The sequence below is a fragment of the Microtus oregoni genome, unplaced genomic scaffold (assembly GCF_018167655.1).
Source record: "Microtus oregoni isolate MIOR12 unplaced genomic scaffold, Mior012 000009F_ref0000495, whole genome shotgun sequence".
NCBI classification, from domain to species: domain Eukaryota; kingdom Metazoa; phylum Chordata; class Mammalia; order Rodentia; family Cricetidae; genus Microtus; species Microtus oregoni.
Window position 1 is genome coordinate 57445459 of NW_024543068.1, and position 25313 is coordinate 57470771.

The 25313-nt window shown below is 33.3% G+C and overlaps 2 protein-coding genes across 2 annotated transcripts; both read left to right on the forward strand.

Annotated features, from left to right (window-relative positions):
* The first annotated feature begins 5795 nt into the window (after positions 1 to 5795).
* On the forward strand, positions 5796 to 6746 carry LOC121452173 (olfactory receptor 10AG1-like). Its single transcript, XM_041658021.1, has one exon. The coding sequence runs from the start codon at positions 5796 to 5798 to the stop codon at positions 6744 to 6746; it is 951 nt and encodes a 316-aa protein (XP_041513955.1).
* Positions 6747 to 18960: 12214 nt separating this feature from the next.
* LOC121452591 (olfactory receptor 10AG1-like) lies at positions 18961 to 19941 on the forward strand. Its single transcript, XM_041658811.1, has one exon. It carries the CDS (start codon positions 18961 to 18963, stop codon positions 19939 to 19941), a length of 981 nt encoding a protein of 326 aa, XP_041514745.1.
* The last annotated feature ends 5372 nt before the right edge of the window (positions 19942 to 25313 follow it).

The following is a 25313-nucleotide window of genomic DNA, read 5'->3' on the forward strand; positions in this document are numbered from 1 at the left end:
AAACTTAGAAAACATAATATCTTATATCTTCAATGGAATGAATAAAGTTTTTCATAATTTTCTCTATGATTAGTTGTCTATTGAATTAAATAGTTGAATGAATGTTTACATGAATTATGTCATGTAGTACAGAAAAATGAAAACTTTTGTGTTGTATATTTGGACCTGTAAAATTATACCTTTGTACTGTGAAATCTTGCTTACTAGTTTCTATTCATTATAATTTCAGTTAATTCACTTCCACATTTTTATCGTTGGTTTTAGTCCATTAACATTTAATATGAAAAATTGTACAATGGACAAAAAATTACAACTTTACATTCCCAGCATCAGAAATTCTCAGGTTTCTTTTCTATGCAAACTTGTACATATGCTTTAGAACTAACATGTGGAACACCAATCTCACTTAAGTCTTTATATATGACTGGTGGTCTGCCTTCTGTTGGCTGAAAATTTCACCTTTCTCCTTAAATTAATTATGATTAATATAGAACTTACTCAATAAATTCTGAAAATAACTGATATGAGCAATTTCTGTAAGAGTAGATGAAAATAATGTTGTTCCACGTGTTCATTTACTAAATACTTGACCAAATACTTATTAATATAGAAATATATAAATGACTCCAGAAAATTATAATGCAGGTATATATACAAAATAAGAATTAATATGATATATAAGAACATAATAAGAAATGTATGCATAAACCCTCATGAACTAATTCATGTGGCAGACAAAATGAAGCAAATAACATCAAATTGATAAGGACAATCAGTGAAGAGATCAATGATTTTGGAACAGCTCAAAGTTATCTGCAGTTGATACCCTTTCTACAAAGGATATAATTTTAGTTATAGAAATACATATACTCCTTAGATCTTTTGATTATCAATGCTAGTGAAAAAAATTGTTTTTCCCTGCAGGAGTTAGTCCATCCAGGATGATCATCTGAGAGCTTATTTTATACATTCTAAATTCAAAGCTGAGTGACACTCAGAACTTAAAATCTGAATAAAAGTTATAAATATTGATCTTTTGGACTTTACAATGAAAGGTAAATATGGCTTACATATTAATAGCACCTTTCATACAGGGTAGTCAGGCAAAAATTATTTAGCCATAAAAGATTTGACCAATGTTAGGGGCCACCATTATGGGGTGACTTCTGAGGAGATCTTAACTGTGGTGGGTTCCTATGTCCCAGGATAGGAGCGTAAGGATTAGAAAATGTTAAGTAGGAGGAACAGAGATAAGAATCACAGAGACAAAGGATAGTAAAAGAAGGGCAACTCAGTGAATACTAAATGCTGAATATACCCATGTTATTTTCCATACACTTTAAAACCTTATTACAAAGAGGAAAAAGACAAAAGTCTGCTTTAACATGATGCAAAGAACAATTGAAACAGTTACTTGCTTCAATACTTGAGATATTGTTAGTTTTGAAAACTAAAAGAAAAACAGATTTATCTATTTATGGTAAATTTCAAATATTTTTTAAAAATATCTTCCTGTTCTTGTGACATCTCTTTTCCTTTTAAATATGTAATACTAAAGGATTAAATACTATTATCATCAGTATCATCAACTCATTTCATGTTAGGTATTCATGTAAAGGTTTGTCATGCATAATATGAAGGTATCATAACTTGTATCATAACTTCTAGAATTCTAACTATGTGTAAGAGTTGATCAAAATGTAGAATGAACATCACAGAAACCAACTGAACCCCTGGGATCTAAAAGGTTTGTGTTGACTGAGAGCTAAGAGATTAGAAAATTCACCATAAGTAAGTCTGAAATTTAAATTAAAATGTTGAAACTTAAAATTCCCAAGCATCTGGGAACCCATTCAATATATTGAACATATTGTTGACAGCGTCTAGCTGACCAAAACTAGTTTGATGCTTTGGGTGATTTACTCTAGCAGGTCAGAATGAATTCAAGGCTTCTCTGTGATTGATGTTACTACAAGAGAAAAGCAATTGTCCTAGTTTATATCCACAAAGAACTAGTGTGAAGGTTATGTGCAGGTCCCATAAGGTAGAGCTGAATGTTCAGGAGAGATAAGTTAGTATGGTCATTATTACAAGATCAAATTATTTTAACCCACCTTGGTTCCAGAGAAAAGAAAGCAGAATTCTGGTAAAGTTAATAGTGCTAAGAGAAAACTCACTTCTATGAAGTAGTTGCCTTCCAATTTTGTCTTAAGGTGTATATGTGTCTGAGCACAAGATTTTACCCTTGAAATTTATTTGAACGTTCAAAGAAACATTTTAATAACATTAAAGATGATAATAAGGTATTGTAATAAAATATTATTTGTTCAGAATTATGAGACAGAAAATATTGAATAAAAAAGACATTTTCATGAATAAAAAAATCATTTACAAGACATTTTAGGAATACATATGAAATATTAACTCATTAATATTAATTTCAGAAGATAATAACAAATTGTTAAAAAATAATAGAAAATACCAATGGTAATAACGAGTAACTGAAAGAAAATTAAGAATTCATTTCTTTGAAATTTTAGATACAAATTTAAGAGGACAAACTTAATATTATGATCTGAAACACTTATTAGAGCCTTATAAAGACTGAAAAATATAAAATTTGCTTAAACATATATATTAGGTTTGCTAATGTATACTAAAATAATAAATAGAAAAAGACATGTCAAAGATGCTTAATACCAATTAGGTGGTGACATAATGTAAGGAAAAACAAAGTGAATTACAATTATACCAGTATGCTATTAATGTCTAAGATTTACCAACATTAAAGCAAATTGCATTATTTATAATCGGCAAATTAATACATAGTCTTCCATCATTGGGAAGAATGTCAGCATGTAACTGGATGATAATGCATGGTTTTTAATCATAGTTTCTCCAATCACAATCTTAACCTTTTTGTAAACTAACGATTGAGTCTCAGTCATTTAATATTACTTCCATTTATTTTGTGAATATAAGTTCATGTTTGTTTAAATGGGGTCTTTGGGGTTTTGATCCAAACTTTCCTCATGAATAAGGAATCAAAAAGGGCAAACATTGATGGGGAGCTCAATCAATGACTAGGTGAACCTCTGGATGTGACATCTAAATGCAATTGCTGTCAAGACTTGAGAATACTAGCCCACCAATGGTAGTCCAGCTAGACAATTCATTTGGAAGTTGAAGATTTGTAGCTAGTTTTGGTGTAATATTGTTACTTAGAATTCTACATATGTCCTTGTTTCAAATAGTTAATGACAGAACATTGGCAATTGTATTTATTTATTTATTTATTATTTGTTGGCTTGTTTCTTTATTTTTGTCAGATGAGATCAAATGTGTATATTCTCAGCAGTATGCTTTTGAATGAAAGACATATTGAAGATGTCAAAGTATCATTAAATTTGCTGTGTCAAAAATACATTTTAATCTATTCTAAGATAGTACAGACTTTCAGTCATGGTAAATGTCTTGCTTATATAAAATGCAGATACACTTATGGATGTATCAGATCCCACTGATTTCTTCAGTACTACAAAACTATAGTTACCAACTTCTTTCCTTTTGCAACTCTAGTATTTTTTAATAATAACAAAAACAAATATTCACTACACATATATTTAGTCAGTACATATATATTAATAATAACAGAAATAAATAATGAATAAATATGTATATATAGTCAATGTATTTATAGTCAGTAAATATATATATTTATTTAGTCAGTATTTTTTTCAGATACTGTTAAGAAATATATGTGTGTGTATGTGTTAATTTAATTTGCGGTTCTTCTAATGCTAAATTCATGACTGGTAGGACAAAAGGGTTCTTTACATTTAGAAACTAACACGGGAAAAAAGTTTTCCCTTGTTAGCGAACAATCCTTGTTAACAAGAATAGTTCGTTATGACAGGGGAATATATTTTGGGAGGTGTTGTAACTCTGTTTCAAATAAAAGAAAACTCTTGATCTTAGAAAAAGAAACTTCCTCAACCTTTTATTATTGTATGTCAATAAATCAAGGTAAGAATTATAACTTATCTAATTCCTAAGACCGTAGACTGGATTTGACTAACAAGTTTGACTTCTTTTATTTTTACATTTTTTTATATCAGCATTTGGATAAAATTACATGAAGTAATTTAAAAAATTAATTGTTTATTTTGTTTTGTTTCAAAAACTATTTGTGTTTGGCTTTACACTGTTTCCGACAATTGATGATATGTGATGATTATGATCCTTAATTCATCACGATTTGATTTGATATGAAGGAGTGATGAATTAAGGATCATAGTCACCAAAATCAACATGTAATTGGTAAGGTGTATTTAATTATTATTCTCTGTTAGGCATGTACTTAAATGTTTCAGTGATATGACATCTCGGGAACATATATCATAAAACTCCACCTATCTACGATAAAGAATGAAATGTCTAGTGAAGATCACTGATGTGGCCTTGACACCTACAATAATCGCAACTGGTTCTAGTGGCAGAGTGTCAATATCTATCAGAAGTGAATCTGAAAATGTTATAATTATTGCATATTTTCATTTGGCTCCACAGAATCTTTTATAGAAAACTCTTCAAAAAACAAGGCAATTATATATGTAAAAGACCATAAATGAGACCATAAAGACAAAACTCACAAGCCCATCTCAATAATATTTTTTTAAAGTCTATATCTTCTTTTGTTTGCATATTAATTTCATTTTCTAAAGTTCATTAGTAAAATACAATACAGTGTATATTAATGGTTTTAATTGATGACACACTATCTAAATGAATGAAAACCACTGCTTCAAATGTGAGAACAGCTAATATTTATAAAGATTTTAAATTAAACAAAATGCCAGTAGTTACTTGAAATTTCTGCTGAATTTATTTCATAGCGTGAAAATGAGAATCTAGAGATTTATAGATGAGACACCTCACACCTGCAGATATGAGATAGAGAGGTAGAGACAGAGCGGGAAGGTGAATGATTTGAGAAAGTTTGTTTTAGTAATTTGTGTTTATAACTTGCCTACAGGAGCTGAGGAAATATCTTGGGTGTAGACAGCACTTCTAGGATTCATAAGGCTGTGGTTTGGACTGCTGAGCCAGAAACAAATGAAACTAGAGAGTAAGTACCATTTGTCAAAAATGTGGTAATTACTATATCTTTTGATTTGTCTATGGTGTCAAAGAATTCCACAGATGTAAAAATGTAAATTCTGAATGCATAGATATTACAACTAACTTACAAAATTTAAATGTAAAATAGAATCTTATCAAATATGGTCCAGTTTATCATGAATTTTTCAATGAAAGAGCATTTATAGAGGAATATCAGGATAAATTGAGCTTTAAAAAAACATACTAGAACATTGAATACATTTTTCATTAGATAATTAATATGTAAATAGAGAATTTTTATCATAATAAAAGAAAACAATTTTGGTATTAAAGAGCCAACTGAAAATTAAATAATTCTAAAATTGTCACATTGGTTACTTAGATAAACATTTAAAATATTATGGGTCATCATGCCATTAATAAGAATATTTATTAATCACTCAGTAGAAAAATGTGAAAACAATAGCATTTATTTCAAACATATAATTAGTGCCAAAGAGTATATGTTAGGACAAATTATAATTTCATCAGTATATATGTATATTTTTATGAATATATATACAAATATTTGTAAGCAGAAATTAAAAATCTGTGAATATGAAAATATCAATTTCTATATGATAAAATAATACTGAGTAAAGGGAAGTGTAATTCTGGTTGAATCATCCCCACAGATGAAACACGCAGACACCAAGGCAGAGGAAAACACTTCCACAGTGACACAGTTTCTCCTCCTGGGATTCTCTGACCTTCCAAACCTCCAGGACGTTCTATTTGGTATGTTCTCCATAATGTATGTGACTATCATAATTGGAAACTGCTTCATTATTGTGATAACCAGAATTGATCCTACACTACACAAACCCATGTATTTTTTCCTGACTAATTTTTCTTTTCTGGACATCTGTTATGTTTCAGTCACTCTGCCTAGGAATCTGTACAGCATTTGGACCCAGGACAGAAGCATTTCTCTTCTGGCCTGTGCCACACAAATGTGTTTCTTTCTAATTCTGGCAACTACAGACAGTATTCTCCTGGCTGTGATGTCTTATGACCGTTATGTAGCTATCTGCAACCCTCTGCACTATCCTCTGGTCATGAACCAGACAAAATGCACACAGCTTGCAGTGGGTTCCTGGCTCAGTGGATTGCCTTTCCAGCTAGAGCAAACTTGTCAGATATTCTCTCTACATTTCTGCAATGCTAACCGGATAGATCACTTCTTCTGTGACATACCCCCTGTACTTAAGCTGGCCTGTGGAGATACTTCTCTTAATGAGCTGTTTGTCTTTTTAGTGACTGTCTTGCTTGCTGCAATCCCTTTTTTGTTAATATTGACCTCATATAGCAAAATCATTGCCACCATTCTGAGACTGCCCACTGCTCAAGGACGGGCAAAAGCCTTCTCCACATGTTCTTCCCATCTGGTGGTGGTGCTTTTGTTTTATGTCTCTGCATCTATTACCTACTTAATGCCAAAGTCAATACATTCTGCAGTAAGTGACAAACTCCTTTCTCTTTTTTATACCATTGTGACTCCCATGTTCAATCCCATGATATACAGCCTTAGGAACAAGGATGTAATTGCAGCTCTGAGAAGATTATTAATTAGAACAGTACAATAGACTTATGTTAAGTGATTAAATTGCAACCATAGTTCTCACATAGACTGTTACATATGCATTTCCCCTTTGAAATGTTACTAACTGTTATGACTTCCCTTTGCTACTTTTGAAAGTTAGTATATCATGACTTTTCTTAAAAATCACTAACCAAATTGATTTATTGTCAATGTTGTATGTCTAATAAAACATTTTAGTTAAAATTTTCTTTGACATTTTTCTTCATGTGTGTAATACATTCCCTAATCTTATTAAAACTCAATTCCTCTATCAAAATTCTTCCCCACATATAGGTGTTTTTGCTGTTTCATGACCCATTGAACATAACTTAAGCCCTCTATGTGATCACAGGTTTGAATATATTATGCATAATCAACCTTAGGCATGGATTCCTATTAATTCTCATTGAATCTGTTAGTAGATAGGATTTATGTAGGCAGAATAAGTTTTCTCATCATTTTCTTAACTTATTTTTGATAGTGTTATTTGTAGACATATGTACTTCCTAAATACAGACTGCTCAGTGTGTTTAATGTTATTTGCATACTTTTTGCGATGATCATTTGGTTTTGGATAACCAATTCGCCTGCTCTTATCCTGGAAAGACAAAAGAATATTTGTTTTTCTGTTAGTGTTCTATTGTTGCCTTTAGTTGTTTGGTATAGGTCAAGCTTTCTTGACTTTCCTCACTCCAGCTTAGCCTGTCTATTGCTGTTATCCTTGTTTAGTTAAATTTTAGTTAGTCACATTGGTGAGATTTTGTGTGTTCACACACATAGAAATGATACAAAACTTTGCAAAGGACTTTTAGTAATTGAATTATAGCATTTATGTTCACTTAAAATAACAAAATGAATTTCTAGCCAGACAGGGTAGCACACTCCTTTAATCCCATCACTCAGAAGCCAAGGTGAATCTCTTTGAGTTTAAGGACAGCCTGACCTACAAGAGGTAGTTCCAGGACAGGCTCCAAAACTACAGAGAATCCCTCTATTGAAAAACAAACAAAAAATGAAAAGAAAAAAAGAAAGGAAAAGAAAATGAATTTCTAAAGTTAATGTCTGAATTGTGTTTATCTTTGTACAAAATATTCAATAGAATAGAATCAAAGTTTTACTAAGCGACTAAATGGGAAAAAACATGCAAAAGATGCTTAATACCAATTATGTAGTTGTCGGAGACCAACTTGAAGAAAATATCTCTTGCCAGGTTAGGGCCATTGGGAATCAAAAATATAGTAAAGAAAATGAAGACATGAAAATAATAAGACAGAAAGTCATAGAATAGTATCGGGAGGGAGTTTCAGTGAATACTGAAATAGCCTGAGTTTAATTTCCAATTGCTTACAATACCCCAAAAGGTAAGAGAAAGACAACAAAAAGGGCATTAACATGATACAGGGAAATGAACAGACCAGTTGAAGTTTGTGGGCTTTATCCATAGTTAAACATTTTGTGACTATATCAAAACAAGGCAAGTGCACACTGTAGACCAAAATATTCTGTAAACAAACAACTCCCTGGGTGGAATCCAAAGTTATCTCCTTAAAAGAATTGAAACACCCAGTTGGATCCTTAGACTTTTGTTTGAGGTAGAAATATATCTACTTCTCTATTCCTGAAATACAAGGTCTGGTTATTAGCCACACCTGTTGATAATAACCTTGATAGAGCAGAATGCACTGATTTAAATCTAGGTGGGAGTTTTGTTTGAGGTAGAAACATAATAACTTTGAAGGAATAGAGGTTAGTCCCAGCTCTCTGACCTTTGGTCAGCATGGCAATAGGATCATATTTTTGGTCTTCCACTTGTAGTGACATAAAAGTAAGTTAAAACAAAGTGACTTAAAGTTACAGCAGTAAGGTATTAATATATAGGATTTAACCACATTAAAACCAATTACGTCATCCAAAATTGACACATTGATACATAGTCTTACATCATTGGGAAGGATGTCAACATATACACTGGATGATAGTGCGTAATTATTAATCGTACTTTTTTTAATCACAATCTTAACATTTCTGTAAATTAATGAAAGAGTCTCAGTCATTTAATATTATCTTCCATTTATTTTGGGAATGTGAGTTCATGTATGTTTATATGGGGTTTCAGGGGTTTTATCAAAATTCTCCCATTGAATTTGAAATCAAGAAGGACAACCATTCATTGATAGAAGTTTTAATGGTATACAGATCTTTTCTACAGGACTGAGAATTCAATTCTTATTTGTTGTCAATGGTTTAAGCAGTCACATCCATGTGCATTCACCAAGAATGAAATGCATCGTGTATCACAATCTCTATATAAAAACAATAAGCTTAATCCGTCTGTTTCCATATGACATATTTATAAATCTAAATTACATTGTCCCTAATCTTGACATCTGTATTTCCTGTTATATTTTCTTTAGTACCATAATATACTTAATAATTATATTGGCATATCAAATATTTTTAAAGAATAGATTAAGACAATTGATAGAGTAATGAAATTTAAAGTATTCTGTCAGAATTTTGGTGAGCTTAGATTTATAAAACAATAATTGAAAACAACATTGAACCTACGAATTATCTCAACAAGATTACTGCACTCATAAAAATGTAAGCTTCTTTGAACTTAATTTCAAAACCTATGGTAACTTGTAATATATTCATTTAGTACTACATTCATAACATAAGTCATTGGAAATATTATGAAATTTGGTTTATAATTGTACTGACCATCTGCAATTCTTTCCTTCCATGCACACACACATAATGGAATATATTACTTGCATATACTACTAATTTATTAAATATATTCTCATGGAAACCCACCAATACTTTCAGTAGACTTCTGACTAATGTTGTACCTCTCCTATATTCTTATTATCTCTCTCTCTATCTCTCTTTCTCACACACACTCATACATGCTCTAAATATTCATATATGAGTTCAATATATATTGATATATATAAAATATAGAATCTACAAATGACAGGAAACAAAAAAATCAGACTTTCGTAAAGTAAAGAAATAAAATCATATTACCAAAAGAGAATTACTTATTATAAGTCTTTTCAATTTGTATGCATTTTCCTCTAAAGAACATATTTTTTTTTCTTCATGGTTGCCATAACAGCTACCGTGTGTTCATATGCCACATTTTCTTTAGCGATTCCTTTTTCAAATAATGTTAGGATTGCTTTCTAAACACACCTATAATTAACAGTGCTGCCATGAAAATGGATGTGACAGTACTCTTGTCATCTGTTGATTTAGAAACAATTGATGCTTCTTCTTATAAAGTTTAGATTGGTTTGCAGTCTACAAAAGTATAAAATTATTCTTAATTTTTGTTCTCATTGGTTTTGAATATTTCTTTTCATTATTGTGATCTTCTATTTCAGTGAATTTGTGTATACATGTATGAATTTAAGTATATCACAGGAGGACATGGACCATGGAAAATCAGAAAGGGGTGTTAGATCCTTTGAACTTAATTTTTTCTTAATTGCTAAGCTACCATTCCTGTTCTATTATTTTCTTCCTAATATCTAAAATTCACAATGATCAAGATACAATTTAGTATAGTTTTGATCCATTTTTCCTTGAAGGTCAAAGGGGCAAGACATTTTACTATGTGTAGTGGATATCTATTTATCATCTTTTGTCAACTGTTTGTTTCAATAGCCATTTATATTATGGATAATTTAAAATGTTTTCTCTTTAATTTTTTATGTTTTTATATTTTAGATGTTAATACTGAGCCTGATTTATCCTAAAAAATGATATCTTGTATTCTATTCTGCATATATCTTTTTAGTTGATTGTTCCTATGGATACTTTTATTTAGTGAAATCATGATTTTGTTCATTTTTAATAGGGTGCTGGCGAAGAATTTGTATCACCTTCTTGGTCTGGTATATCTTATAAGTTATTGGGTATCATTCTTAGGCATGGTTTTCTGAGAATTTTAGTACCTCTCATGTCAAATAATCTCAGTTTACCCCAATAAATTCATAAGGTGGGTGTCATTTATATAAACACTCAGATTCACAATCAACCTGTGTCCTAAGTGGAGTTAAACCTGCCGATAAAATGGAATCCCTAAGGGCAAAGCAAATTCTGACAAACCACTCTTGACGCAAAATGAAGTAATTGTCTAAGGAACAGAATTATATCAACACATATATTTCCATCATATAATAATGATAATGTTGAAAAACAAGTAAAATTAAAAAGATATATAGTAAATCTATATAAAGAAAACTGTTGATATTAAATAAAATTGAATTTTCATCTTAAAGAAGACATCTGTATAACATCTAAACTTCTAGGAATATTAAAAATGAATCACCAAAGGAATAGAGAACAACAGGATGAAGAGAATGGTTATAAAATGTCAGAAACACAAAAACATTGTGACTTACAAAGATGGGTAAGTAAAGAAAAAAATTTTATATGTGAAGTCACACCATTACAGAGGTTAGCTTTAGAGAGAAGAAGGAATAAATCTTCTAAAGTGCTTTTCAAACATTTAAAATTATATTTCATTTTGAGTTTTCTCACAATGTAATAGGATGTTTTTCTTCCACAATACTGGACTGTTTGTACTTTAATGTTGACTTGCCGAGTAATATATGCCCAGAGTGAAACATTTGCATGACTCCTATGAGGAGAGCAATTGACTAATAGTTAGATGTCAGGCCTGCTTCAGAGGAAGGAAATCATGTCAGTTACTATAAACCTAGTCAAAATCCCAAAGCTAGGGAAATCATAGGCTCTTGTTAGGAATCTTCTTGATGTTGCTAAGTGGGCATAATGTTACCTGCCTTCTAAATGCTATATCTGTGTTGCTCACAGGCTTGCTCAAAGGAACTTATCTTTTACAGATTGTGATGATTATGCAAAGATTAATCAATGATTAAATGTTAAAAATCAGTGACTAAATGTTCCATTATAGATGGGATAACTCATCCTTCTTTACCCCAGTGTTCAGGGAACATATTGAAAGACTGGGTATAAGTATGTAAAAGCCATAAAATGAGGAAGAGAAGTGTCATAGATTGAATTTACTTGTCCCCCATAATCTCATGGGGAGTGGCACTATTTGGGGGTAAGGCTCTGTTGAAGTGGGAATGGCCCTTTTCGAGGAATTGTATCACTTGTGTGGAAAGCCTTTGAGGTTTTCTTTGCTCACAATACCTCCCAACGTCTCAGTCAAATTTCTGTTGCCTGCAAGATGTAGGACCCTCAGCTCTTCCTACAGTACCACATCTGCCTGCATACTACCATGTTACTCACCGTGATAGCAATGGATTGAACCACCGAACCAGTAAACTGCTACCTCAATGAAATGTTTTCCTTTTTAAGTGTTATCATGGTTATGGTGTCATTTTACAACAATAAAAACTCAAAATAAGACAGAAGCTGGTACTCAGGGACTTGGGTACTAGTGTTTTAGGTCTGACTGCATTATGTTTGGGATAGTATGTACTTTGGGCAATTGAGCAAGGAAATCAGTGGGTGCCTTAAGCACTGTTTCACAAACAATCCTAGCAAAACATGGAAGACAGTGATGATGAATTTGAATTTATGAATTATGGGGTTTAAGAGTTTTCAGAGGAGAAGAATGAAAGTATGTGGTCTAGAGACTGGTATTGCAATATTTTGGTAAAGAAAGTGGTTGTTTTTGCCCTTGTCTCAAGAATGTATCTATAACTAAAGTAAAGAGTGTTGAATTAGCATTGATGGCAGAGGAAATCTCAAAACAGCATAGAATACACTCTTCAGTGTGGTTGTTGGTGGTAAAAGTAATAAAGATTAATAATAAAAGGTACCAAGCTTACTAGAAGAAATTATAAAATATAAATTTTAAGGAGATAAAAAACACCAGAAAGTAGAAAGTTGCTAAGATCTGTGTTCAAGAAGATAAACAGTGTAAGGAATAGAATATAGGAAGTAGTAACCAAAGAAAGACCCAGCCAGCTAATTTTCCAACTTTTGTAAGGGAACTAAAGAAAATCTTCCTGATAGATATGGTGGGGACTACCTTTTATCCCAGTTCTAGGAAGAGTATCTCTGAATTCAAGGGCAGCCTGGTCCACAGAGCACGTTTCAAGGTAGTCAAGCATAGTCAGTGAAGGACAGAAGACACATGAAAATGGGATGGAATGAGGGGACCATGTTCCAGCCCCAGTATGCATAAGAACTTAGCAGGTTTGGCTATCCGGTTCTGGTTTTAGAAGTAAAGATAGAAGAAATAGGTTATGGGATTTTTCTTCATGCCTAGAAAAGGCACTGAGGCAAACATGTGTCAGGGGTGTCCCTGAATGCAGTCCTAGTAGAGAGGCCTTCGTGTGAAACTTTGAAGTTGATGCCCCGAGTGATATTTCATTTGTAGCAGGGAACCCGGTCTGCTCTTCAGGCTGATGAGAAAGGGAGAGTTGATTGGGGGAGGGGGAGGGATGTTGGAGGCGGTGGCAGAGAAGAGACAGAAATCTTTAATAAATAAATAAATAAACAAACAAATAAATAAATAAATAAATAAAAAGGATACTCTTTTTTTAAAAAAAAATAAATAAATCATAAAAAATAAATAAATAAAGCTTGCTTGAAGATCAGAGAATAAAAAAGCCCCAATAGTCAGTCTTACAGACCAAGCAGTGGTGAGACACCTTTAAACCCAGAAGCCAAACTAGTTTGTCATAGAAAGCAGGTGGTAGTGCTACACAGTTTTAATATCAGCCCAATAGAGGAATATAAGATGGAAGAGGACAGCTCTCAGACACAGGCTCATTCTGAGTTTCCTGAAGGTGGGATTGCTGTTTCAGAGTGAAGTAGAAGTAAGAGCCAATGGGTCTTCAGACTGAACTTCAATATCTGTGTCTATATTTTTATTAATTATGCTACCAATGGCACCCAACATTCAGCAACTACATCCACATAAAACCTTAGAGAGCTTGGAAAGGAATTCTAGTCACCAAAGAAGTGAGTTATTCACAGTTTTGGAAATGACTCTGTGGTTAAGAACACTGCTTGGTCTTCCAATAGTCCAGAGTTCAATACTCAGCAAATACATGGTGCCTCACAACCATCTGTAATGAGATTTGGTACCCTGGTGGAAGAGACCTCATCAGGCATTTTCATCAACTTATACCATCAAACCCAATATAGTCAAGTTCTTCAGAACAGCCATAAATGGGCTGCATATGAATGTTTCAGCATTGCCAGTGCATACATTTAATTTCATTCATTTTGGTAGCATCACCTTCTATAGTAGGTTCTGTTTGCTGGTGGCAAGCAGAAGCACGGATCCTTTAAGAGAGACTACCTGACGCAGTATTAGTGGTAAAAGCCTTGCAACTCTTTTAAAGGCCCTGTCATGAAGCATTAAATGGTGTTTTGTTTTTGTTTTTGATTTTTAAATGGTGTTTATGAGCAACTGGCAGGATGCTTCTTTGCGTTGGCATGGGCCTAGAAACTCCACAGAGTTGTGTCAATAAATTTTACTGACCATTTATCTGCAGAGTCTAGCTTCTACATGTTAAAAAAATAAAACGATGAATAATTGAAAATGAATAATTCTAACTAATGATGGGATTAGTAAGATATAGATAAAATAGAACTGAAATGAAAGTATTGGTTTCAAAAAGATAATGAAAAAAATTACTGTTTTGCATAGAATGTTAACAATACCATGATCATCACATGAAGTCTTTGAATACGGAAAACATAGCTTGTTCACCACTGCAACTAATGGAACAGAAAAACTGATACATTGTTAGGAATTTAAGGAGCAGTAATGGAACTATTGACCTTTCTAGAATAATGGATCAGACAGTCATAACAATCTCAAATGGGATTTAAGTATTTCTCCCTACTGCCTTCTTACAGATTGCTAGAATGTTTAGGAAATAGAAGTTGAGTGAAGGGGACTATTTGATTAAGGACTATTTGATTAAACTCCCTTGATGTCATCCTCCAAGATGTGGTGGGATTTCAAAGTAGTGCAGCTATTTTGAATTATAACTCCCATGTTATTCTTATGTCCTGTGAGCAAAGCCAACAACAGTGTCATTGGTTTGCAAATCAGTTTCTAATGTAAATTTTTAAAGTAGTCTGTCTTTCTTCCCTTATCTGAATATAATCCAATTTCAACCAATAAAGCTGAAATAGAATTACACATTTGACCATATAACATTTTTTTACTGTTTTACAATGTTTGAGACTGAACTCATCAAATCATCTGTAAGTGAAAAATATCAACATCATTAACTCATCAACAGATACATACAGAAGCAATTTGGTATAGGAATGAATAATAGTTAAGTATTTGGGTGGGTTTTGGGGGGAAAATAACATAAAAATATCCAGATAATTTGATAATAGAGGAACACAAATTTGATTAATTTGAGTTTCTCAGAAGCTCATTATAAATAATCCCCTGAAATTAAGTTAATGCACAAGAGAAATATTCCTCAGAGGTTTGACAGTCTTTATTTAATAACAATCCCTATCTGAAACTGAAATAATTAACGTGGGTCAGTGTAGCTGTTTGAGGAAAGCAAGACCATATAAAACACAAAAGATAAATTTCCATTTGCTTTCATTGATGATTTTAAGTGGGATTTTAGAGGTAAGCTTGAGTTCTTTTCTTACACCATTTACCAAAGACAGCTCTGACCTGTAGGCTCAAGATGCTCTAAAAATACCACAGATGTGTCCATGATTTTACTCTGTACGTGATCTACCCATTAAGCAGATCTCACTTACTTCCATTCCCTTATTAAGACAAGTTAGATATTTGTCAAATTGTAGTAACGATGCTGTTGGTAAAAGAATTAATTGCATATGTACTGAATGTGAGCAGAGAGAATTTAAAAAGCACAGGCGCATGTGATCATATTTATATGTCAATCAATACCTTATTTTAACTTTTATTATGTTTGGAAAGGATATTTTGCATATAGTTCTCTGTAGTACATGCATGTCTGGTGTCCTTCAAGGACAAATGAGGATACAAGATCTGTAATTAGCATTACAGTGTTAGTGGTCTGCCTTCTGAGTGCTGAGAACCCAGGTCATCTGGAAGAGCAGGCCCTGCTCTTAATGCTGACTCAGAAAACCAGGCATCCATTGTGGTAATTTAGATGCTTCACTGAATGAATCTAGAAGACAAATGGTATACAAGGATAGGAAATATCTAAAGACTTATCATGTGCTATTAGAGAACAATTATTTAGGAAGTGTCATGAGATTTCCTGATTTCTTTCAATTATGCAGCAGAACAGATAATTAATATGAGGGTTTTGCTTTATTTTGTCAGTTACTCTTCCTACATCCATGTATGTTGCATAGTAGCCAAGAGAGTTGATGAATTGGGTATGGTGAGAGATCTGGTTTTACCACAAATACTAATAAAAAGAAACTAGACCAGACACACATGTGTTACAAATGAATAAACTAACAGGAAAATCTGGCATTGTAAAGGTACTATGAAAGTAGTCTTAAATTGAAATATTAGAGAAGAACTATCTAGTGTTCATGTTTATCATAATAATATCAGTGATGGATTATGCAGAACAATACAATAACACAACTCTTATTTCTTATTAGAAAAGTTTTGCTTTAAGAAAATTTACTCTGTTGGATTTTTTTTTTCATTTCTCATCTTTAATGTGTTTGGGTTTTTTTTTTTTGGCTTTTTTGTTTTTGTTTTAGTTGCTTGTTTTTCCCCATATCTCTGGTTATGCAGACTTGTAGAGGTCAGATTTTGATGTCAGGAATATTTCCCAGTTGTTCTTCTACTTAAAGAGCTGAATTGTGTTCTCAGGAACAGTCCCAGCACTCAGTGAGATGTCTAGGCTAGATATCAGCTTGCTGTAGATTCTGTCTTTGTCTTTAATATTTTTGTAATTTTTAAATTTTATATTTTTTAAAAAAATATCTTTTCTCAGTTTTTTTTGTTCTTAATATTGTTTATTAGCACAGTAACTAATGCAGACGTAAGAAGTCTAAAACACATAACCAGTCCACTGAGCAGTTCCTATTTCACGCCTACAGTTAACAGCTTAAGGTATTTCACTACAGGGTTCCACAAATCCTGATTCAACCTTTAAAGTAACTTGCATATGAAATAAAATGCATTAACTACTCGTTTCCTACATGGTGTCTCATAGCCAGGTGTCCATTTTATATATACGAGGTAACAATCTCTCAAACTGTTAAATACCATTGTTTTCCTCTAAGAAGGAAAAACAAATTCCAACTTTTTAAAAGAAGAAAATAGGACTTTGCATCAATGGCCAAGTGTGTAACCGATACAAATGTAAGCTCATTTTGAAATTACAGTACACTCAATGAAACCCAAGTGTCTACACGCGCATTCTTTCCTGTTGTACTAAAAGTAAGCTAATCTCGCAAAACTGACAACTCTAAAAGTCACTATTACCAATTTGTCTACTGTAGCAAGATACCTTATCTTTTTTTCATTTTACATGCCAATTCCCAGTTCCCACAGCCTCCACTCCTCCTTTTCCCTCCACTTTCCCACTTTGTACCCCCATCCACTCCTCAGAGAGGGCAAAGCTTCCCATGTGGAGTAAACAAGGCCTAGCATATTATTTTGAGGATGGACCAAGGCCCTCCTTACTATATCTAGACTGAGCAAGGTATCCCTCCAAAGAGATCTTGGGTTCCAAGATCTAGTACTGATATGGAAAGTCCTTTTATACATGTGTTGCTTTTATTGGTTAATAAATAAAGAAGCTGCTTAGGCCAATGACAGGGCTGAATAGAGCTAGGTGGGAAAACTAAACGGAATGCTGGGTGAAAGAAGGCAGAATTGGGGAGAAACCATGTAGCTGCTAGAGGAGACAGACATTGGAACCTTGCTGGTAGGCCATGAGCTTGTGGTGATACACAGATGCTTTAATTTAAGATATAAGAGTTAGCAAGGAATATTCCTAAACTATTGGTCAAGCAGTATTTTAATTTATACAGTATCTGTGTAAATTATTTTGGGTCTGGGTGGTTGGGAATGAAAGAGTGGTCTCAGCCAATGCAGTCCCAGCAGTAAAAATAAATCCTGGTCCTACAGCCAGTGGCCCCACAGTCTGCCCCAGTCATACAACTGTCACCCACATTCAGAGGGCCAAGTTTTGTCCCTATGCTGGTTTGCTTGCTGTCAGACCTGATTTGGTGAGCTCACAATAGCTCAGGTAAGCTATTTCAGTGGGTATCCCCATCGTGGTCTGGCTGCGACTGCACGTAGCCGAACAAGACGTGAGTGATCAGGTATCCATTGATTTCCTGTACTGTACAACTCCGCTTTGTCATTTTGCCTGGAGGCATGGAGAACATCCTAATGAGAGGGAAGGCACCCAGCTGAACCCTATTCTCTAGGCCCTTGATACCAGGGCAAATCCCCGCACCACTCCCCCACCTGCCACAGCTTTTCTAGCCAGTCAGCAGGAAAGCTTCTTGTAGGTAGGCAACTCCAAAACCCCCACCTTATGGATGAGACCATGAAAGCTACAAGTCTCAATCAGCCTTGAAACCCTCTTATTTAAAGGGACCTCAGCGGAACTCTCAAGCCCAGGCTGGGACTGCACATAGCAGACCCACCCAGCGGGACATCCCACTCTTGGGTAGAATAATACTCGGGCTTTCACAACCACTTCGGTTTCTGGAGATGTGAACTCTGCTCTTCAAGGTAGCAAGCTGAAAGTTGAAAGCTGCAAGCATATAACCATGACTCCATCTTTCTTGGCACTCAGCATGACAACGTGGATTTCACAATAAAATGTTTACTACTTCTTTAGAATAAAAGTTAAGGGAAACCTTCAAATAAAATCTATGGATTTAAAGACTTTGTACTGAAAAATGAAGGAAAGACAATATGCAAACAAAAAAACAGAAAAAGGTTTGCAGTAATATCTCATTTTAAAGAACAAAGTACAAAGATAGAATTTCTGTACAGTGTGCCAATATTTGGAATGTTTGCATCTCAAAACCTGCTGAAACATAGCTGAATATAATAAAATAGATTGATGCCATGGGTTTATTTTAACCATATACCAGTTCTTTTATGATATTAAAAATCGCATGCTGTAGTTAATAAGCAAAATGGTGGTAAATGTCTGTGTAAAAGAACATATAAGAATATTTACTTATCTCATTCAGCCAACATAAGAAACTTGTGGACTTGAAAAAGCAAATGCTTGGAACATATGGAAATTGTTTTATCTGCAGACAAAGAGCAAAGTAAAACAGGAATTTCAAATATTACAATTACAGAGTTTATTCTCTTAGGATTTTCTGATGTTCCCCATATCCACAGGATGCTCTTTGGGATATTTTTACTAATGTATCTGACTATTCTGATGTGCAACAGCACTATAATGCTAATAACAAGAATTGACCCTGCTCTGCAGACCCCTATGTACTTCTTTCTTAGCAACTTTTCTTTTGTGGAAATCTGCTATGTAACAGTTACCATCCCGAGGATGCTCATGGATCTTTGTACACAAAAAGGCACTATTTCGTTGCTTTCCTGTGTTGTACAACTCTGTTTCGTCATCATGCTTGGAGGGATGGAGTTCCTCCTGCTGACAGTCATGGTCTATGACCGTTATGTGGCCATTTGCAATCCTCTGCACTACCCCTTGGTCATGAACAATAAGATCTCTGTGCAGCTTGTGGCCACTTGCTGGATCAGTATCATTCCAGTTGTGACTGGGCAAACATGTCAAATTTTCTCTTTGCCTTATTGTGGATCTAATAAAATTAATCACTATTTTTGTGACATCCCCCCTATACTTAAGCTTGCTTGTGGAGACACATTTGTGAATAATTTAGCAATCTATGTTGCGTCGGTGGTGTTTATCATGGTTCCATTTCTCTTGATCCTTTTCTCCTATGGCAAGATTATCTGCAATATTCTAAAACTTTCTTCAGCTGGAGGAAGGTCTAAAGCCTTCTCCACCTGCTCATCTCATCTTATAGTTGTGGTTTTATTCTATGGAACAGCTACGATAACATATGCGCAACCAAAATCAAATCGATCAGAAAGCATGGGGAAGCTGCTGTCTCTGTTTTATACCATTTTGATCCCACTGTTGAATCCCATCATATATACATTGAGAAATAAGGATATCATGGTAGCATTGAGAAAATTACAAACTAAGTTATCAACATATGGAAACTCTTAAAAATTACAGAAATGGTTTCTTTATATGTTTTGCACCACAGTAGAAATATTTACTTTATTTCTGCTATATGTAATTATAATAGTTAATGTTGCATCTCATGTGTAGTGAACTTTTTTGGTGAACTTTAATTAAGGGGCCCACAGAAATCCAGAAATTAAAACAATTTTTAATTTCAGAAGTCAACACTTTAACAAATTTGGTAAGGGATAATGAACTTCAATGCCTGAGAAAATTTTTGCAGTTTGTATGTTCTTGGAGTGAGAAAATCAGTTTTCTTTAGGGATGTATTGACCTCTGGTGATTCTATTTAGGCTACAGTGGATGATTCTTTACCCAGGAACACAAATTTGGCTATATATAAAAAAACAAAATAAAGATTATTAAGTTGGGAACAAAATATATAGATATAAAATATATAAAGTAAAAAGATATAGATATTGGGAACATTACGGGACTGGTTAAGTATGAATGTGATCAAAATACATTGTAGAAAATTCTCAAATATTTATGTAAAATGATTTTCATGTATACATTTGTGCTGTGCATATTACTCAGTTGTAATTTACTTCTCAAATTATTATGTAATAAAAATAGCCAATAAAAGAGAATGCGCTCATGAAAGAAATTAAAATTGGCAAATTTATTGTGGTGAGAATCAACATGTTATATAAAATACAAAGGTTTAAACCAAGGAGTAGAGTTATAATAGAGAGAAACAACTGTGACATATATCAAGTGTCCAATGTGGAAACACCTAGTTCTTTGCACACTTAAAAAATAATAACAATTCCAAAATAGTATAAAAGGCTTGTTCTTCTAATAAAACTTCCCTTTTGGTAGACTATTCATATTAATTTGGATAAACTTGTCAATAAAAGGTGTAACATGATGATACATATATAGTATATCTATAGTATAGTATGGGCAATGTTACCACTTCATCTCCAAGAAAATTAAGACAGAAGGATCAAAAAGTCAAGAACAGGCTTGAAACTACATTGTGAGTTGGTGGCCAGTCTGATATAAAGGAAATATTGTCTCAAAAGTTAAATAAATAAAAGATAGATGTATAAGTCCTCTATAATTTAGCAGCTCTCCTTGAACCCAAATATTTTTGCTTTATACATATTATTGAAACAGAATTTCTAAAGATCATGTGCTAACACAGAAGAAATGTTGACTCAAAGCTTTTTATAGTATGTCCAGATGTTTTATTTGATTCCATTGTGTATAATCATATATTATGGAAGTGCATATAGGAGTATTAGAAAGGATTCAGAAAGATCTAAATGTCTACAGTGCATTGCTGATATTCAGTATACCATAAGGAAATAGTACTTGCATAATTAGATCAGAGGGATGTAAAATAAATTGCACTTTCTAATATAGTGACAATACATTATGGAAGTGGAACAAAAATTAGTTAATGCATATTTGTATCAGAATGTGTTTAGTATAGAAATATTTTGAACTATAGCCTTAGAAAACCAAAAGAAGGTTATTTTGCTTCTCTCCTGGGTAGCCTAGCCATATCCTTTCTTCTCTGGACTCTTCCAGATGCCGCAGAATTTTCTAGCTCAGCTATAATACCCCCTCCTCCCATAAAAGAATCCTAAAACAAAACCTGAGTCCTAACAATTTACTAATTGAAATTCCATTTCAAACTGAAAAACATGTAAACAAATATGGTTATACAAACAGAGTTTGTGATGTTAGTATGAATACATAATTCTTGAAAGAGCAAAACTGAATCAGTGTGGAAGAGTGGCAGGGAGAGAGGCAGACACAGTGGTTGTGACAGCATACCCAGAACCTGAGCAAAAAAAACCAGACAAAATACAAATAAGTAAAACACAAAAAATGTAAGTTACGTTAGCTTCTCGGAAAGGAAGAGTCATTTTTCTACTATAGTGTAGGCCCTGGTAAGTCAACAGTTTTGGTGGAAGATCAGACTCCCATACTTTTTACTCTAACACAAAAGAATATACATTCTTACCTGCATGCCATTGAACTTTCTCTGAAATTAAGCCCATACTTGAACACAGAATAAGTCTGAACAATTAAATCCAAATTGAAATAGCTCTCTGCATTCTAACAGACAACCATGAACAAGAGAAAACTTATAGACTCATTGAAACTGAACTCTGTAATAAATGAAAAATCTGGTCTGTAAACTTTCCAGAATTTAATGAAAATGAATACAGTACACACCCAAAAATATAGGTCATATGATAATCATTCTAGGAGGAAAGTTTATAAAATGAACCATCATTATTAAATAGTTGGAAAGAAGTCATACTAGCAATTTAATAGCACTTCTGGAAGCTTTAGAAGAAAAAGAAGAAACGACACTCAAAATGAATAGAGGGCAAGAGATAACCAAATTCAGAATTATGATCAATTAATAAGAAACAAAGTGAACATTAAGAAATAATGAAATAAAGAGTTTGTTATTTGATAAAGTCAACAGTATAGACAAGTCCTTATCCAAATTATCATAAGACAAAAAAACAATATTCAAATTAATAAAATCAGAAATGAAAAGATAGATATAATAACAGACAACAAATAATTCCAGAGAATCATAAGGACATATAATGTGGGAGTGTCATATATCAATCTGTTGATTTCATTGGTTAAGCAATAAAAAACTGCTTGGCTCTGATAGGTTAAAACATAGGTGGGAGGAGTAAACAGAACATAATGCTGGGAGGAAGAGGAAGTGAGCTCAGAGTGACACTATGCTCCGCTCTCCCGGGCAGACATACTCAATGAAGCTCCGACCCAAGATGGACGTAGGCTAGAATCTTCCCGGTAAGCGCACCATGGGGTGCTACACACAGATGATTAGAAATGGGCTAAATTAATATGTGAGAATTAGCCTAGAAGAGAATGGGCCAAGCAGTGTTTAAATGAATACAGTTTGTGTGTTGTTATTTCGGGGCATAAGCTAGTCAGGCAGCTGGGGTGCCGGGGACGCAGCCCCGCACCTCGTATTACAACAGACATATTTTAAATATTTGTATTTCATCAAATTAGAAAATCTAAAATAAATGGATAATTGTCTCAATACTTAACACTTATTTAACTTAAATCAAGATCAGGTATGCAATTTAAACAACAGATAATAGGATAGTATACATCAGTGACCCTAAAATTTCCACTGGGGAACACCTCCAGAAGATGAACACTTTTATTTAGCAAAGTAGCTGAATAAAAAATTAACTCACAAAAATTTGTAGTCCTCCTATATATAATGACAAATGGACACAGAGAGAAACCAGGGAAACAATAATTTTCACAACAGCCTTAAGTAAAATAAAAAATTATCTTGTGGTAACTCTAACCAAGCAAGTGTAAGAATTGTATGATAAATTTTACTATGTTAGAGTTAAAAACTGTTTTATTTAAACAGAAAAGAGGAGGCAATGTGGGAGTCCCCTCTGTATGTTGTGATTACCATTAATGAATAAAGAAACCACTTTGGACTTACAGCAGGGCAGAACTTAGGTAGGCAGGGGAAGAAAGTGAATGTTGTTAGAAAGAACAGAGTCAGAGAGAAGCCATGTAGCCATGCTGGAGGTGGATGCCAGAACTTTATCCGGTAAATCCCAGCCATGTGGTGATGCACAGATTAATAGAAATGGGTTAAATTAATATGTAAGAATCAGCCAATAAGAAGCTAGAGCTAATGGGCCAAGAAGTGATTTAATTAATACAGTTTCTGAATGATTATTTCGGGAGTCTGGGCAGCTGGGAAATGAACAAGCAGCCAAGCCGGCTCCTTTAACAGTCAAAGTTATTTTCTCTTGGGTAGTAGTAGTGGTAAAAGAAGTTCATAACTTTGTTTTTGAATTTGTGATATGGTCTTTGCTGTTAGCTTTAACTGAAACATATCAATATGTTTTTTTTCAGGAATTTTTCTTAAACAAAGTATTGTATGGAAGTAATATAAAACAGAAAGCTCACATAAACTTGAATATGAAAGCAAGATAACACACAAGTGCACAATATGATTGCTATATTTGTTATTTTATATATTTATTTGGACTTTTAGTATATGTTACTCATTACTACACATGTGAAAATAAATCTGACATATAATGTGACTGTTCAAAATATTAGTAAATAAATAATATCAAGGGAGAATGTAAGGATGCACTTTTCCAAATACACTGTAACTGAGAGGAAGAAGCAATCTACATATTTAAGCATGAACCCTATAGGAGAACATAGAATTGTGTGGGAGACTTCTCTTGTATGAAAGGGACTGGAAAGAGTTAGAAGGGAGAGTATGTGAGTAGATATCATAAAAAAATAATTGTATTTATGTAGTATATTTTCAAATAAATAAATAAAAATAAATGTTATACAACAAAAACAAAAATGAGATATAGTTTCTCTAGATTCATTATGGGTTTCCCTAAATAGTCTAAACAGTGACTTTTCAAGCATAGATGGGAACATACACGTTTTTCTGCTTTCTCTCTCGCACACACACAAGCAAACATGTTTTTATATGTGGGCACGGATTGGTGTACACTTATTCCCGCAAACATCACACACAAACACTCACACACACATACACACACACGAACACTCTATCACACATAAATCGACACAGGCTGCATAGTATTCTTTCTCTCCTCTGTCTCTGTCTGTCAGTCCCTCGTCTGAATGGGCTAAATTAATGATGACGAGTGTGGGACAATAGGGACTTGTCTATGCAAAGAAAAAAAGCTGTGAAAAGCAAATAGAGTTTTTGCCTAATGAAAGGTTTATTGATGATAAACTGGTACTCAGGGAAAGCTTATCTCCAGGGCAAATGTCAGTATTCCTATTTAAGAAGCATTGGTGTTCAAAGTAAGCAAACTACACCTTGAAAAATTGGTGTGACTTCCTGAAATAAAACTGTTTAAGGGGTTATAAATCACCTAAAGGTACTTGGGCACTTCATGCAAATATCCAAAGGTAAGTTGCAATATTGTTGTTTGTTGATAACTTTAGGATAGCTATAAATTAATAAAAGAGAAAAATAAATAGTTGTGTTCACTTTAGTTAAAATGCATGACTTATTTTTACTAATCACCGACTTTTCAGCTGTATTTCTTATAATATCAATATATAATAGATGGTTAAAGTAATGAATACTTACATCAAAAATGGAAATGAGACAAATTTGAAAACTTGTACTAATGGATTACAAAATGGGAGAGACTGTATGAACCCAAATACACTAATCTCATAATCAAAAACTTCACTATATTGATCTGGGAGCTATGAACTCTAGATAGTTATGAAAAGATAAAGAACAGCCTTTTTGTTCAAATAGGAAATAAAAAGAAAGTATAAATGGATCATAAAACAGTGAT